This window comes from Oncorhynchus gorbuscha, linkage group LG02, assembly GCF_021184085.1.
Source record: "Oncorhynchus gorbuscha isolate QuinsamMale2020 ecotype Even-year linkage group LG02, OgorEven_v1.0, whole genome shotgun sequence".
Classification (NCBI taxonomy): domain Eukaryota; kingdom Metazoa; phylum Chordata; class Actinopteri; order Salmoniformes; family Salmonidae; genus Oncorhynchus; species Oncorhynchus gorbuscha.
In genome coordinates, this window is record NC_060174.1 from 59569449 (window position 1) to 59585504 (window position 16056).

Below are 16056 nucleotides of genomic sequence, written 5' to 3' on the forward strand. Positions count from 1 at the left end.
GAGACCTCTGTTACAAAGACATAATTAAAGATCTACAATTCTCCACTGGCATGGTTCAAGACAAGGTAATAAATGGCAGATTGAAATTTGTCTTGTTCTGAGGGAAGCTACATTTAGGCAAGCAATGTGATTGGTTAAGTTTAGGGAAATAATCCCAATTGGTTAAGGTTAGGGTCGGGTTACATTTAGGCAAGCAATGTGAGTGGTTATGGTCAGGGATTGGGTTAAGTTTAGGCAGAAATCCCAATTGGTTAACTTGAGGGTTAAGGTTAGAAAACAAATACTACACCGGAAATTGAACCAGTGACCTTATGTATGGCAACCAGTGTGTTCTTCAAAACCTTTAGATCAATTAAATAAATGCAAAAGATTTAACTCAATTTTTCCTCTACCATGTACTAGGTGGAGGTCCAGCCATGGATATGGGTGGTCTGCAAAACATTGTGGCCAACTCGGCCTATGTGTCAGCCCGTGGTAGTGTCGATGGCATGGCGGCGTCGACCATGCGTGACAAGAGGTTTCGTGCCAAGCTCAACCTCCCGCACATCAAGAAAAGCGAGCACATGAAGACCACGGTGGACTCCGGCTTCGACAGCATGTGTGTCAAGCAGCCCATTGGCAAGCGGCTCTTCCAGCAGTACCTGGAGCGTGATTGCAACCCACAAGAACGCCTGCGAACTCTGGAAGGACATCGAGGATTACAACATCACCCAGGAGAAGTACCGGGTGCAGAAGGCCCAGAAGATCATCAACAAGTTCTACGAATCCAAGTCCAAGATCTTTTGCAGCTTCCTGGAGGAGAAGGCTGTGACACGCGTCAAGGAGGACCACAAGAGCATCCGCGGAGACCTGTTTAAGGAGAGTGAGCAGCAGCTTTTAAAGCACCTGGAGGCCAAGGCTATGTCTGGCTTTAAGAACAGCATGTACTTCCTGCGTTTACATCCAGTTCAAGTGGTTGGAAGCTCAACCCATTGATGAGGACTGGTTAATGGACTTCAAGAGTGCTGGGGAAGGGAGGGTTTGGGGAGGTACACGCCTGCCAGATGAAGGCCACAGGCAAGATGTATGCCAACAAAAAGCTGGTCAAAAAAAGGCTGAAGAAACATAGAGGCTACGAGGTAAAAAAACAAAAAAAACACTCCCTTGTAGTGGCAGTTACTTGAATGAAGTGAATCAATTGTAAACTTAAAAAATCCTCTCACCACTGTAGCCCTAAACTCTGTGTCCAACAAACAAACAACCAATCAATCACAGTCAATCACACAGCTTTTTCACACTTTTGTCTTAAACATCAACACAGCAAAATCAACATGTTAAACACAGTCAGGTCGAAAACCTGAAAGAGAGTTCTAGTGATTGAGTCAAGACTGCCCAAGCTAAGGGTCCTTTTCTTATACATCAACAGAACACCTACCTAGTAAAGCACATGGACACAGCCAGCTACAGGTATAAAAGGGGCACAGGAGTAACTTTTCCATTTCATTATCCTTTATTTAACCAGAGAGGTCACATTCATCATCCTACTTGTCTACGCATTAGTGGGTCGTGGAGATGAACCTTTTGCTCAAACCAGGCTGACTCGGGCCTGAAAAGTGGAAACCATATACTTCACACAGTACAGTAGGATATAGCAGGTGTGTGTGTGTGCATGCGTGTGTGTGTGTGGGTACAGGATATACATTAGTCTGTTGTTGAGGCTACTGCCTGAGGACTCTGGTGTTCTTCTACTAGATTCAGAGCTTTGGGTTGTGGGTGTGTTTGTGTGGCCTGGAAACAGTGTACAGTACTGAACAGCACAGCACAGCACAGCAGGTTGGGCCAGAAGCTAAAACTTTCTGTCTCTCTGCCAAGTAGTAGTCATGACATCCTCTGTTCTCAAAGGATTACAGTCATGATATAGTATAGTCAGTCTGCTGATAACCAAATGGACCCAGCATAAAGTAGCCTCAAGCATCAAATCAAAAGTTATTAGCATGCACACGGCAACTGAACAGCAAAATCTCCTACTGCATTATTTGTTATGTCTGCTACTGTATGGCTTAGTTAGTATGACCGCTTATTTGTATTAGGGAGCGATCGTGGAGATCTCAGGTACTGTTACACACACACGCAAAGACACTCGCAGGCCTGATACACACACAAACACGCACGCACGCGCGCACGCACGCACGCACGCGCGCGCACGCACGCACACACACACACACACACACACACACACACACACACACACACACACACACACACACACACACACACACACACACACACACACACACACACACACACACACACACACACACACACACACACACACACACACACACGATAATAGTTTACTTCCATTGTCAATGCCACTGGCCTGACAGTAGGGCACAGTGTGACTGCTCCCTGTAATCCCTGTTAAGCAGCCTAAACCAATCAACCTCAGGGCTAATATACAGGCTGGTCTTGAGGTGCGTAGGCCACTACATTAAGACGATGAACTCAGCTCCAGAGAGGGAGACCACTTTAAGCACAGCTTCTCTCATGCATGGGATTGCCCTCAGTCTTAGGCCTTTTATTATTACGACAAGTGTTCACATTACTAACAAAGTACAAATTGTCAAGGCATTCGTAAAGTACTACATAAGTGTGTTATAGGTAAAGGGTGATATAGACATGACATGTGGTGTCATCGGATGGGGCCACAGGGTCTCCTGACCTCCTGTCTCAGCCTCCAGTATTTATGCTACAGTAGTTTATGTGTCGGGGGGCTAGGGTCAGTTTGTTATATCTGGAGTACTTCTCCCGTCCTATCCAGTGTCCTGTGTGAATTTAAGTATGCTCTCTCTAATTCTCTCTTTCTCTCTTTCTTTCTCTCTCTCGGAGGACCTGAGCCCTAGGACCATGCCTCAGGACAACCTGACATGATGACTCCTTGCTGTCCCCAGTCCACCTGGCCGTGCTGCTGCTCCAGTTTCAACTGTTCTGCCTGTGATTATTATTATCTGACCATGCTGGTCATTTATGAACATTTGAACATCTTGGCCATGTTCTGTTATAATCTCCACCCGGCGCAGCCAGAAGAGGACTGGCCACCCCACATAGCCTGGTTCCTCTCTAGGTTTCTGTCAGGGTTTACCAGAATTGGACCCAGAAGCAGACCAGGACAAGGTGAGTATAAAGATGGTGAGTATTTATTAATCAATGAGAACGTGGAGGTAGATAGTTCCGGGTGGAGGAGCGGGCAGCGGAGGTGGGTTGATGGGAGTGGATAGGCAGATCCAATGGATAACAACACACTGGCGATGAGCAGACAGGGATGGGGTATGGGTTCCGGGTGAATGGCTGTAGACAAAACAAACGGCGGTAAGTTAAAGGCAAGCAAGACGTACAAAACAATAAAACAAACTCTATAAACTGGAGGCTGGTTCGTGGGCACAACATACTGTTCATGGCTAACGATCCGGCAGGGAATGGATGTCAGGTCAGAGCTTTTGAAGGGGAGAGGTGATGATCAGGACAGGTGTGCAGATTACTGATGGGATACAGGTGTGGGTGAACATGATCTCCCAACAAGCTAATTCCCCCTGGCAACCAGATAGGGTGCGTTCCAGGACACGGGAAACACACTCCAGGACAGAAACACAGGCAAACACAGACTCAGGAAGCGGGATTCGTGACAGTTTCTTCCTAGGTTTTGGCCTTTCTAGGGAGTTTTTCCTAGCCACCGTGCTTCTACACCTACATTGCTTGCTGTTTTTGGGGTTTAGGCTGGGTTTCTGTACAGCACTTTGAGATATCAGCTGATGTACGAAGTGTTATATAAATACATTTGATTTGATTTGATTTACATCTGGTGCATTCCCAGTTATTATGCCACTATGATATCATGACTTTTTGCTTATGACGCATCTACATTAGATAGGCCTTATAAAACATTTATGAATGCTCTATTAAATTGTAGTTCATTTAAAGTGGGGGGGGGGAATCACTTGTGGGCGGGTTTTTGCCCGCGGTCCGCCTGTCGCCGAACCCCTGCACTACAGTATCATGTCTCTTGCTACTCTGTTCAACTCTCCCCATGTCCCCAATGACACCCTGTCACCACAGGTTTCACATACTGTATATAATGTGGACGAGAAGAACCCTGGTTTCTCGATGAGACGAGAGCTTGTTTCTACTCAGCCCAGATCATCATGGGTATGGAGCATCTTCACCAGTACAGGATCATCGACAGGGATCTGAAACCAGAGAATGTGCTGCTGGATGATGCAGGTGGGCACACACTGTGCCCCCCATAGTGGGTGCCACTTTTTCACCTTAATTTCTCCCTGGGCCTAGGGATAAATAAAGTTATATTCTATAATTCTACTCTATTCTCGTTGGAGAAGATATTTTTGCTGTCTAGAACTGTTTTCATCCCCACTTGCTCTTCTGCTCAGGACATGTGCGTCTGTCTGATTCGGGTCTTGTTGTTGAGCTTCCGCCTGAAAAAGACAAAACCAAAGGATATGCAGACACACCAGGTATGAGATGATCCAGGCCAAGGGCCCCTTCAGAACCAGAGGAGAGAAGGTAATGGAACTGTTGGCATGTGAGCCCCAGTCTCCTGCTTGGGAACATAATTTGTAAGTCGCTCTGGATAAGAGCGTCTGCTAAATGACCTAAATGTAAATGTAATAATGGCGTAACCAATAGACCACCAGAGGAGCTGTTAGTCAGCCACATTCAGAAAACAAATGTCCAACACCAATATCTAAAGGATGTGCATTGATGCTCAAAACCAAAAAGTAGCTGAGATATACTATATGAAAACATTAGGTTGTAATTTCATTATTAAATTATCAAGCATTGCATTATCAAGCATTACATTGTCAAGCATTACATTACATTACATAATCAAACGTGTTATCAAATACTTTTTAGCTGATGGAAATGGTTTCTTCATTCCTCTGACTCCACCCAGGTTGAAAACACTGAGGTGCAGCAGGGAATCTTAAATGATGCAGTGGTGTTCACAGACAAGTTCAGCAAAGACGGCAAGGCTATCTGTGAAGGCCTGATGGAAAAAGATCCGGTAAAGCGTCTTGGCTTTAGGAACAACGAGTGTGCAGCGCTCAAGGCCCAGCCCTTCTTCAAAGAACTCAACTGGGGACATCTGGAAGCAGGTAAGAAATATATAATACCATTTACACTGAGTAAACCAAACATTAGGAAAACCTTCCTATAGTTGAACATTCTTAATTCGTCGAGGCATGGACTCTACAAGGTGTCGAAAGTGTTCCACAGGGATGCTGGCCCATGTTGACTCCAATGACTCCCACAGTTATGTCAAGTTGGCTAGATGTCCTTTGGGTGATGGACCATTTTTGAGCAGCGTTGCAGTTCTTGACACAAACCGGCGTGCCTGGCACCTACCGCCATACCCCGTTCAAAAAAAGCACTTCAATCTTTTGTCTTGCCCATTCACCCTCGGAATGGCACACATACACAATCAATATCTCAATGGTCTCAAGGCTTGAAAATGTAACAAGTGACATCAATAAGGGATCATATCTTTCACCTGGATTCACTTGGTCAGTCTATGTCATGGAAAGAGCAGGTTTCCTTAATGTTTTGTACACTCAGTGTACAGTATATAGGTATAAGGAATACAAATGGCACCAAACTCGGAACCACTGGCCAGCTACTCCATTTATGTTAACAGTCTGTCACAAGAGACCACAGCACTACAGCACAAACATACCAAAATCCACAAAGAAATGTGTTGAATATTGAGTAAACGACTACATATTTGGTCAATTCAATCCAACTGTGTTTTTAAAATATGTTTTATACAGTTTAAGGTGGGGATTCAATTCAATCGCGCTTTGTTTGCAATGCACCTTTTAAATGCAATGTTTCTGTAATGAACACGAGGGAGACAGAGAGCTGGTTTCAAGCGCAGGACACAGCAGGTGTTTAATGTAAAGGACCACAGGAGAAGGCATGTAGCTCGGTCCAGGGGCAGGCAGAAGGTCATACACAGGGGGTCCAAAAGGCAACAGTACAGGCAGGGAAATGACTAGTAACGTCGTCATGGGGATCAGGAAATAGGTAAATAACAGGACATCTGATAGGCTAAGGTACAGGCAGGGAATAGGCGTCGTTAGTGAGGCAGGCAAAAACTATCATGCACGGAGGAGTAAATGTTGGGGAAAACAGAGCTCCGACGAGAAGTGTGTCAAAAACAAACAATACCTCACAAAGATGGGGTGCAAAGAACTGAACTAAATAGTGTGTGATAATGACATACAGGTGTGTGAACAGGTGATCAGAATTCTGGTGATTGGGATCTGGAAAGTGAGCTGCGTTCAGGGGATCTATGTGTGTGAGAGTGTGAGGTGAAAAATGGGCTGGAAAATGAGCTGCATTCAGGGGATCTACGTGTATGAGAACGTGAGTTGGAAGCCGACAGCAGTTACAGTTTCCATGTTCGTGGAGACTTCATTCACGGTTAACGCTGCATATGTCAGCTCAATCAGAAATTGCCTTTCAATTTTAAGCACGCTATAATGCGGATCTACCGCTGATCAGGCTGAATCCAGGCCCAAACCTGATAACTGTAACATGATGAACAATATCCATAATGCATCTACTCTCTCCTCCTCCCCTCTCCTCAAGCATGCTGCCTGGCACCGTTCGCCCCGAACCCCAAGGCGGTGTATGCCAAAGACATCCACAAAGCGGGAGCCTTTAGCTCCATCAAGGGGGTGGTCATCGACGCCAAGGACAATGAGTTCAATGACGACTTCTCTTCTGGCAACGTGCCCATCCCCTGGCAGGAGGAGATGATGGAGACAGGGGTGTTCGGAGAGCTCAACCTCTGGGCGCCAGGGGGCAATCTGCCTGACGACCTGGACCCCAACAAAATCCCTATAGAGTCCAAGGGAGGGGCCTGTGTGCTGCTTTGAGCTCTGAGCCAGTCAAAGTAGTCAGGTATTTATCAAGTGTCTCAGAGTAGGAGTGCTGATCTAGGACCAGGTTCCCCCTCTCTTATTTTCATTATGATGTAAAATGCTAAACAGATCCTAGATGAGCACTTATCCTCAGAATTATTATGACTATGGTTCCAAGATCTCTCTCTCGTAAGATATTTTTGATGACTACGTGCAGTCTTGAGATGACTATTGTATGTTTCATATGAAATTACGTAGAACGAGACCAAATCTGTTTGAAATGTTACGTTAAAGCGTAATTCAGAGTCCACAGACGTAGAGACGCGATAGTCCGTCGTCCCATTGTGACATAGCTACGCAGCTCTGAGAACACTGTCCCAACCAACGCAACTGCGCGTACCCGTCCTCTATTCACGTCTCAGCATCTGTGGACTATGATTTACAATTTAGTCTCAAAGAACAAAACCCTGCAATGCACTCCTGTACTGCACAGTTATTTGCTCTACATCATTTAGTAGCCTTGTAACAGCCCATAGAACAGCTCATAGGGCAGTAGCCTATCCCCTGTTTTTGTAGTGTGATGCAGTTTGATGTACAAGAGCATCCCCTGGAGATGATGCTGTCACATGATACTAGTCGCAGGACCATCAGGTAAAGGATTGGGGTATACTGTAACACTTCTCTGGAAAAATGCACTAAACTTTTTCCTTGCAATATCCCCGTAATGAGACATAATGTTGTAACAAACTAATTTAGCCACATCTTTGAACGGCTTTGAACTGGACCTAAAGCGCAAGTTAAGGACTTCTCCCATGACTTAGATATTACGGGGTAAATCCACAGAGAAAATGGGAGAGAGAGTGAATATTTTCTATCACTGACTTCTCACAAGGGATGTCATCTTAATCATAACCACTAACCATTTTCAATCCTCCACTCTTCGCCTAGCCCAACCCTTTTATATAGCGTTGGGCTTGTCGAGCTTGGGTAACAGACCTCTAGCTTTTACACAACACACCCCTCCTCCTGACTTAACATAAGGCTAATATAAAATAGAATATATTATAGCACATTAATATATCATAGCACACACTATGTGTACCTTTGCTGCCCTGTCAGCAGTTATGATATATTGAGAAAGAGGAAGGGAGAGGGGAGGGGGAGGGGGGAGGTGAGAGAGAGAGAAGGGGAGAGGATGGGAGGGAGGAGGGGAAGGGAGAGTGAGGGGGTGAGAGAGTGAGATGTCAAAAGAGATATGGCTGACACACTAACGTGCGTCAACTGAATATGTTTTAATCACTGACGTTATCATAACCTTCCACTCTTCGCCCAGGCTCAACCCGACCCTGACCTATGCAAATGAACGATTGAAAAAGATCCAGTCTATTAACAGACAAATACACATGTATTAGATTAGATATAAACTCTATCCCACGAAAAAGGGAAGATAAATGTTGTGGAAATTCTACACAGGGACACTCAAAGTCAATCTTAAATGAATCATTCTTTATTATCAGCGTGCTGGAGAGGTTCCAACCAACTCAATACACCAAGTACACAGGTCGATCAGGAGCTCTACCTGGGGCAGTCATGTTAGTTCTCTTATATACAGAAAAGTTATATTAGCATGATTTAGCATATTCATCATTCATAATTAATGAATCATTAACGTTTGCTTCACTCATGTGACCGACCAATACTGGCTCATGCAGGTGACAGACCAATACCTCACGAGGCTTCTTCTCTCTAAGCTGAGACCTTGAAACTGAGATATCCCTTTCTCAAAACAAGGTTCTGGGCATAACTGCAAAATAGCAGATACTGATAGTGAGGATTCGTTCAGTCAGTCACTTGCATGAACACAGAAATTGGTTATTAGAAAAGCACAAACATGACCTTTTCCATCACATTACTGATCCAGCTTCTACCCTCTTTCCAGTGGAACCTTAGCCTGGTGGTTATTCGACCTGGAATGAGGGTATCACTATGGCAGTGATACAGCATCCCCAGCTGGAACGTTTTGCCCAGAGCAGAGGTTACTATACAGCTGGGAAGAATACATTGTATTGACCTCAGTGTAGACTGAGAGGTAATTTCTTCATCGATCAATCAGGTATGTGGCACAATATTTATAGAAATATCTGCCTTGCATGCAGAATGGCTGCCTTCCAGCTTACATTCAGGGGGGGGGGGGGCATTCAGGAATTTCATGCAGAGATGGGCAGAATCTAATGCTACATAAACTACATCTACAACCACCAAGCTAAGTAAATATTGGGTCTTTGATCACAAAAACGTTGTAGCTAGCTGTAATCAAGTGTAGTAATTGTGTGGTCTTTGAATTTCAAGATGTTCAGAAAATATGTTTTTGTGCTTTTAAAGCAGGCTGTTCAATTTCCTCCACCTTTTCCATTATAACCAGCCGAGGCTAGCCAGAGCTGCTGTCAGTCTCTAAATAACCTTGTTATGCATTTCAAATGTACTGTCCAGATCCATATACAATAGGCCACTTAAGTGGAAAATGCAGTCCAAGTATTACAATCATGAAATTACCCTTGGTGGTCTCTAGAAAATGTGAGATCATCAACTAATAATGAACAGGTCATTTGATTATATTTTTGAACAGCATGACAAGTCTATACTTTACACTATTTCCCACAAAGTTGATTATATAATGCTTCATTTTAAATAAGTAACACATAATAAACCAAAATAAGCCATTAGGGAAGGGAGAAAAGTGGTCTCTTTACTATAGGGCACACAAAGTGACTTAATACATGAACTAATACTTAACTAACCATTTGAATCACGTTACTTGGATCCATATATCAGTAACTGGTAGCTAATTTATGTAACCATGAAGTATGAATCATAAGCCTCATAGTGTTTAACTTTCTTTATCAATAGTCTAGTAAACATATATAGTGCCTTGCAAAAGTGTTCAGACCCTTTGATTTCTTCACATTTTATTGTCTTACAAAGTGGGATAAAAATGTATTTAATTGTCATTTTTTGTCAACAATCCACATAAAATTCTCTGTAATGTCAAAGTGGAAGGTTATTAAAAAGAAATTTCAAGCTTAATAAAAATTGAATAACTAAAATATAGTCATTGCATAAGTATTCAGCTCCCTGAATGAATACATGTTAGAAACACCTTTGGCATCGATTACAGCTAAGAGTCTTCTTGGGTAAGTCCATAAGAGCTTTGGACACCTGGATTGTGCAATATTTGCCCATTATTATTTTCAAAATTCTTCAAGCTCAGTTAAATTGTGCCATACATTTTCAAGCAGATTTAAGTCAAAACTGTAACTTGGCCACAGGAGCATTGACTGTCTTCTTGATAAGCAACTCCTGTGTAGATTTGGACTACATTTGTCTCGTAGGTTATTGTAGATTCCTCTCCTAGTAGGATTCCTCTCCTAGTGTCTGGTGTAAAGCAGACTGAAGCAGGTTTTACGCTATGATTTTGCTGGTGCTTAGGTTCATCCTGTTTCATTTTATCCTGAAAAAGTCCACAGTATTTGCCGGAATCAAGCATACCCATACCACGATGCAGCCACGACCATCCTTGAAAATAAGGAGGCAGTTACTCAGTGGTGTGTTGTGTTGGATTTTCCCCAAACATAAGGCTTTGCATTTAGGCCAAAAAGTGTATTCCTTTTAGGGTTGAATGGCGGGAACCCGGTTACCAAAACTTACTGAGATTTACTGCACAAAACCACTCCCCTTTCCCAGGATAAATAACAGAGAAACCGGTCAATTCTAAATAAATAATTTATATGAACAGCGTGACGTTAAACCGAACTGTTCAATTATATGCTATGTCTAAATCTGGCTTCTGTACGGCCTACTTTCTGCTCTCTGCATGATCGGTCATCAACGCTCAGTGTGGGGACAGACAGCCCATCTCAGTCGGAGCGCAGTTCACAATGCATGCAGACCTATCATCTCATCGTGGTAACTTTTTTTCTTGTGACAGGTGGGCCTACATTTGCAGCAGTATAGCCTATGCTACAGTAATAAAAGGACTAATATGCGTTTAATTTACACATCGCCATCTCGCCTTGTTTTTTGTTGTTGTATGATCTTGATTATTAAAAAATATGATATTTTTTTTAAATGCAGCTGCAGAGTTTAAAAAAAGCCTTTCACTCCAATATCGTTGCTTTAAATCAGTGCACGCGCGAGCACTCACACAGTCTTTCGCTCTATCAATTCCATTCAAATTGCATCCAAAATAGATCATCCTGTTCAAGATTGATACATAGAGGTCCTAGCCTATCTCTTTTGTATAATACATTCAATGCAGTATTAGCCTTATACTTAGCTAATGAATACTTTTATACTATACTTGTAACTTTGTCGGCCGCATGTGCTGCACCAGAATTATCATGGTTTGAACGTGGTGCGTAATTCCAGTTCATATGCAGTGCATTCGGAAAGTATTCAGACCCCTTTCCCTTTACCCACATTTTGTTATTTTACAGCCTTACTAAATAAATGTTTTTCCTCATCAATCTACATACATTAACCCATAATGACAAAGCAAAAACATGATTTTAGAAATGTTAGCAAATGTATATAATATATAAACAAAACTGAAATAGCTTATTTATATACGAATTCAAACCCTTTGCTATGAGATTCGAAATTGAGCTCAGGTGCATCCTGTTTCCATTGATCATCCTTGAGGTTTGTTTCTACAACTTGATTGGAGTCCACCTGTGGTAAATTAAATTGATTTGACATGATTTGGAAAGGCACACACCTGTCTATTTAAGGTCCCACAGTTGACAGTGCATGTCACAGAAAAAAAAACAAGTCATGTAATCCGAGACAGGATTTTGTCGAGGCACAGATCTGGGGAAGGGTACTAAAAAATGTTTGCAGCATTAAAGGTCCTCAAGAACACAGTGGCCTCCATCATTCTTATATTTAAGAATTTTGGAACCACCAAGACTCTTCCTAGAGTTGGCCGCCCGGCCAAACTAAGCAATCGGGGGAGAAGGGCCTTGGTCAGGGAGGGGAGCAAGAACCCGATGGTCACTCTGACAGAGCTCCACAGATGGGAGAACCTTCCAGAAGAACAACCATCTCTGCAGCAACACCAAGAATGAACTATTTGGCATGAATGCCAAGCGTCACGTCTGGAGGGAACCTGGCACCAACCCTACAGTGAATCGTGGTGGTGGCAGCATCATGCTGTGGGGATGTTTTTCAGCGGCAGGGACTGGGAGAGTCGAGGGAAAGATGAACGGAGAAAAGTACAGAGAGATCCTTGATGAAAACCTGCTCTAGGTCGCTCAGGACCTCAGACTGGGGTGAAGGTTCACACTCCAACAGGACAACGACCCTAAGCACACAGCCAAGACAACACAGGAGTGGCTTCGGGACAAATCTCTGAATGTCCTTGAGTGGCCCAGCCAGAACCCGGACTTGAACCCGATCGAACATCTCTGGAGAGACTTGAAAATAGCTGTGCAGAGACACTCCCTATCCAACCTGACAAAGCTTGAGAGGACCTGCAAAGAATGGGAGAAACTCCCCAAATTAGGTGCAGAGCTTGTAGTGTCATACCCAAGAAGACTCAAGGCTGTAATCGCTGCCAAAGGTGCTTCAACGAAGTACTGAGAAAAGGGTCTGAATACTTATGTAAATATATTTATACATTTGCAAATAAATAAATAAAATATATTTTTGCGTGCTCATCATAGGGTATTGTGTGTACTGTAGATTGATTAGGGGAAAAACCATTGAATCAATTTTAGAATAAGGCTGGATCATAAAGTGTGGAAAAAGTCAAGGGGTCTAAATACTTTCCGAATGTACTGTATGCTAACCTTAACAGCTGTCAGTGATTGCTTCCATGAACAAATTCTGCATCCGCCTATCAAAGATCTTAGACGTTATATTCACTAACAAATAGCACTTCTTGAAATAATGTAGGCCAACTTGGCCACCAAGGGATAATTTGAATCATTTTGTTCTGCTTGTATTGGTCTGTAACAAGTGTAGGGTGCCGATATTGCATGATGACAAGTTTACTAGCTACATAACGCTAGACAAACTTCCAAAGGCATTTTATGATACATTTGTCAAATAGCTGTCATGAACCCCAGTTGCTATCGCTGCCAGGTGGCATACAACAGCACTAAAATGGTTAACTATTAATCTTCAGTGTACATTAACGAAGGGGTAGAGTCACCCCCAGAATCAAGCATTTTTGTTTTGGAAAAAATATGAATGATTGGTCTTCGATGCTCGATTCAAATAATGCATACAGTACCATTCAAAGGTTGACACACCTACTCATTTCAGGGTTTTTATTTTTTACTATTTTCTACATTGTAGAGTAATAGTGAAGACATCAAAACTATGAAATAACACCCTCTGGAGTGGCTTGCGGTCGGAGGCCAAGCAGTTGCCATACAAGGCAAGTGATGCAACCAGTCAGGATGCTCGAGATGGTGCAGCTGTAGAACATTTTGAGGATCTGAGCACCCATGCCAAATCTTTTCAGTCTCCTGAGAGAGAGAATAGGCTTTGTCGTGCCCTCTTCATGACTGTCTTAGTGTGTTTGGACCATGATAGTTTGTTGGTGATGTGGACACCAACGAACTTGAAGCTCTCAATCTGTTCCACAACAACCCCGTCGAAGAGAATGGGGGCGTGCTCGGTCCTCCTTTTCCTGTCGTCCACAATCATCTCCTGTGCCTTAATCATGTTGAGGGATAGGTTGTTGCCCTGGCACCAGGTATCTGACCTCATTCCTATAGGCCGTCTCATCGTTTGTCGATGATCAGGCTTACCACTGTTGTGTCATCGGCAAACTTGATGATGGTGTTGGAGTCATGCCTGGCCATTCAGTCATGAGTGAACTGGGAGTACAGGAGGGGACTGAGCACGTACCCCTGATGGGCCCCCATGTTGAGGATCAGCGTGGCGGATGTGTTGTTCCCTACCCTTTACCACCTGGGAGTGGCCCGTCAGGAAGTCCAGGATCCAGTTGCAGAGGGAAGCGTTTAGTCCTAGGGGCCTTAGCTTAGTGATGAGCTTGGAGGGCACTATGGTGTTGAACACTGAGCTGTAGTCAATTGTTACGAATCCCTTTTGGCCCGACAGTCTAGGGGGGATGGTAATGAGACCCGTAACATAACTCATGCAAATTATTATTGTGACAAAGTAAAAGTGTGCACGAAATAACCACGACAACAGAAATCTACCGTCAAACTCTAGGTTTATTTATAAACACACGGTAATGGGGGGAGCAGGAAAAGGGGCTGAGCTGGACCCAAGGAAAGAAACAATAAATATACAAAAACACACCCCTAAGCTAGACTAGCCTACTTTAACAACAGCTAACTAACTAACCAAAAATACAGTGGGTGGTCCGCCCAGTTCTAACTAGTGTATTTAACAAAGTTCACCTACGGGTAGTGTATGCCCATGGGCGACTTGTCTTGGTTTCCCCCTTTTCCCACCAGCAAACAAACAAACACCATAACCAAAAACAATACTCACAGGTGATGACAAAGTGCTATGGAGGTGCTTTAAACAAAAGAGAGGTTAAGACACAAAGCGAGAGTGAAACACAGAGACCTACAGACATGGCATTTACAGAGAGATTGAGCTGAGCTGAGCTTTAGAACAAACAAATGATGGGGTTTTTAAACCATGGGGAAGGAACTGTGATAGGTCAGGAAATAGGAGGAGGTGTGTCTTCTGATTGATGATTGATTGTTGACTGATTGGGGAGTGATGATTTTCATCTGTGAGGGGAGAAGGAGAGAAAAGAAACACACACACAGGATACACACACACACACAGGATAACTGTATCCGTAACACTCCCACCCTTAAAAGAGCAACCCTAGGGGTTGCGACTACAGTATTTCAGTGAATACTCACAACAAAGCAACAACCTTGCAAAACATACAGAAATCATTTTCACACACGAGACAAAGCATCTGCCAACACATTATCAGAACCCTTTTTGTGGCGGATCTCCAAATTATAATTTTGTACAATCAGCGCCCAACGCATAAGGCGCTGGTTCTGGTTGTACATTCGGTGGAGAAAAACTAAGGGGTTATGGTCAGTATATACAATCACGGGTAGGGCACTGGAACCAATATATACTTCAAAGTATTGCAGAGCCAACAACAAAGCAAGAGCTTTTGTTCTATTGTCGCATAGTTTGTTTGACATTTATTAAATTTACGTGAAAAATAACAAACGGGATGATCCACTCCACTCTTGTCCTGCTGCAGTAGAACAGCACCAGCACCTCTGGCACTAGCATCTACCTCGAGTTTGAACGGTTGTTCAAAATCTGGAGCAGCAAGTACAGGTGTACTACATAAGAGTGCTTTCGCTGATTCAAAAGCTCTCTTACAATCAGGGGACCACACAAATGATCTAGCCGGACTAAGCAAATCGGTCAATGGAGCAACTACCGCAACCATCCCTAGAAAGCGGCGTAGCTCTCGTCTGGTGGTAGGTGCAGGGAATGCAGTTATGGCCAAGACCTTGGCACCAACAGGGCGCACCTGTCCATGGCCAACCTCTTTACCGAGATAGGTAACAGTAGCCTTCCCAAACTCGCACTTTGCCAAGTTCAGGGTTAGAGAAGCAGCTGCCAACCGTTCACATACTACCCTTAGCGAGTCAACATGATCTGACCACTCAGACGAATAAATCACTAGGTCATCAAGGTATGCACTACAATTAGGAACGCCAGTTAATACGGAGTTAACCAGTCGTTGGAAAGTGGCTGGTGCATTTCGCATCCCAAAAGCCATGACTGAGTACTGTAGGAAGTTGTCTGGGGTCACAAAGGCAGAAATCTCAGAAGCACGTGAAGTTAACGGAACCTGCCAGTAACCTTTTAAGAGGTCTAACTTAGATACATACTTAGCAGCACCAATAGTGTCGATACAGTCGTCCAGTCGGGGTAACGGGAACGAATCTGGCATTGTGACAGAATTTACCTTTCGATAATCCGTACATAACCTGGACGTACCATCAGGTTTAGGAACCAGAATGCAAGGAGAACTCCAAGGGCTTGAACTTGGCTTAGCCAGGTCATTCTCCAACAAATATCTCACCTCATCCCTCATTATCTTCCTCTT

The 16056-nt window shown here is 43.6% G+C and overlaps 1 protein-coding gene across 1 annotated transcript; it reads left to right on the forward strand.

The window, feature by feature from the left end:
• Nucleotides 1-416: 416 nt before the first annotated feature.
• grk1b (G protein-coupled receptor kinase 1 b) lies at nt 417-6935 on the forward strand. The gene is given in 11 exon segments (XM_046290988.1): nt 417-653; nt 655-936; nt 938-997; nt 999-1118; nt 2070-2096; nt 4093-4137; nt 4140-4257; nt 4425-4505; nt 4508-4557; nt 4949-5150; nt 6646-6935. Coding segments are annotated over 11 exon segments (1512 nt in total).
• Nucleotides 6936-16056: the final 9121 nt, after the last annotated feature.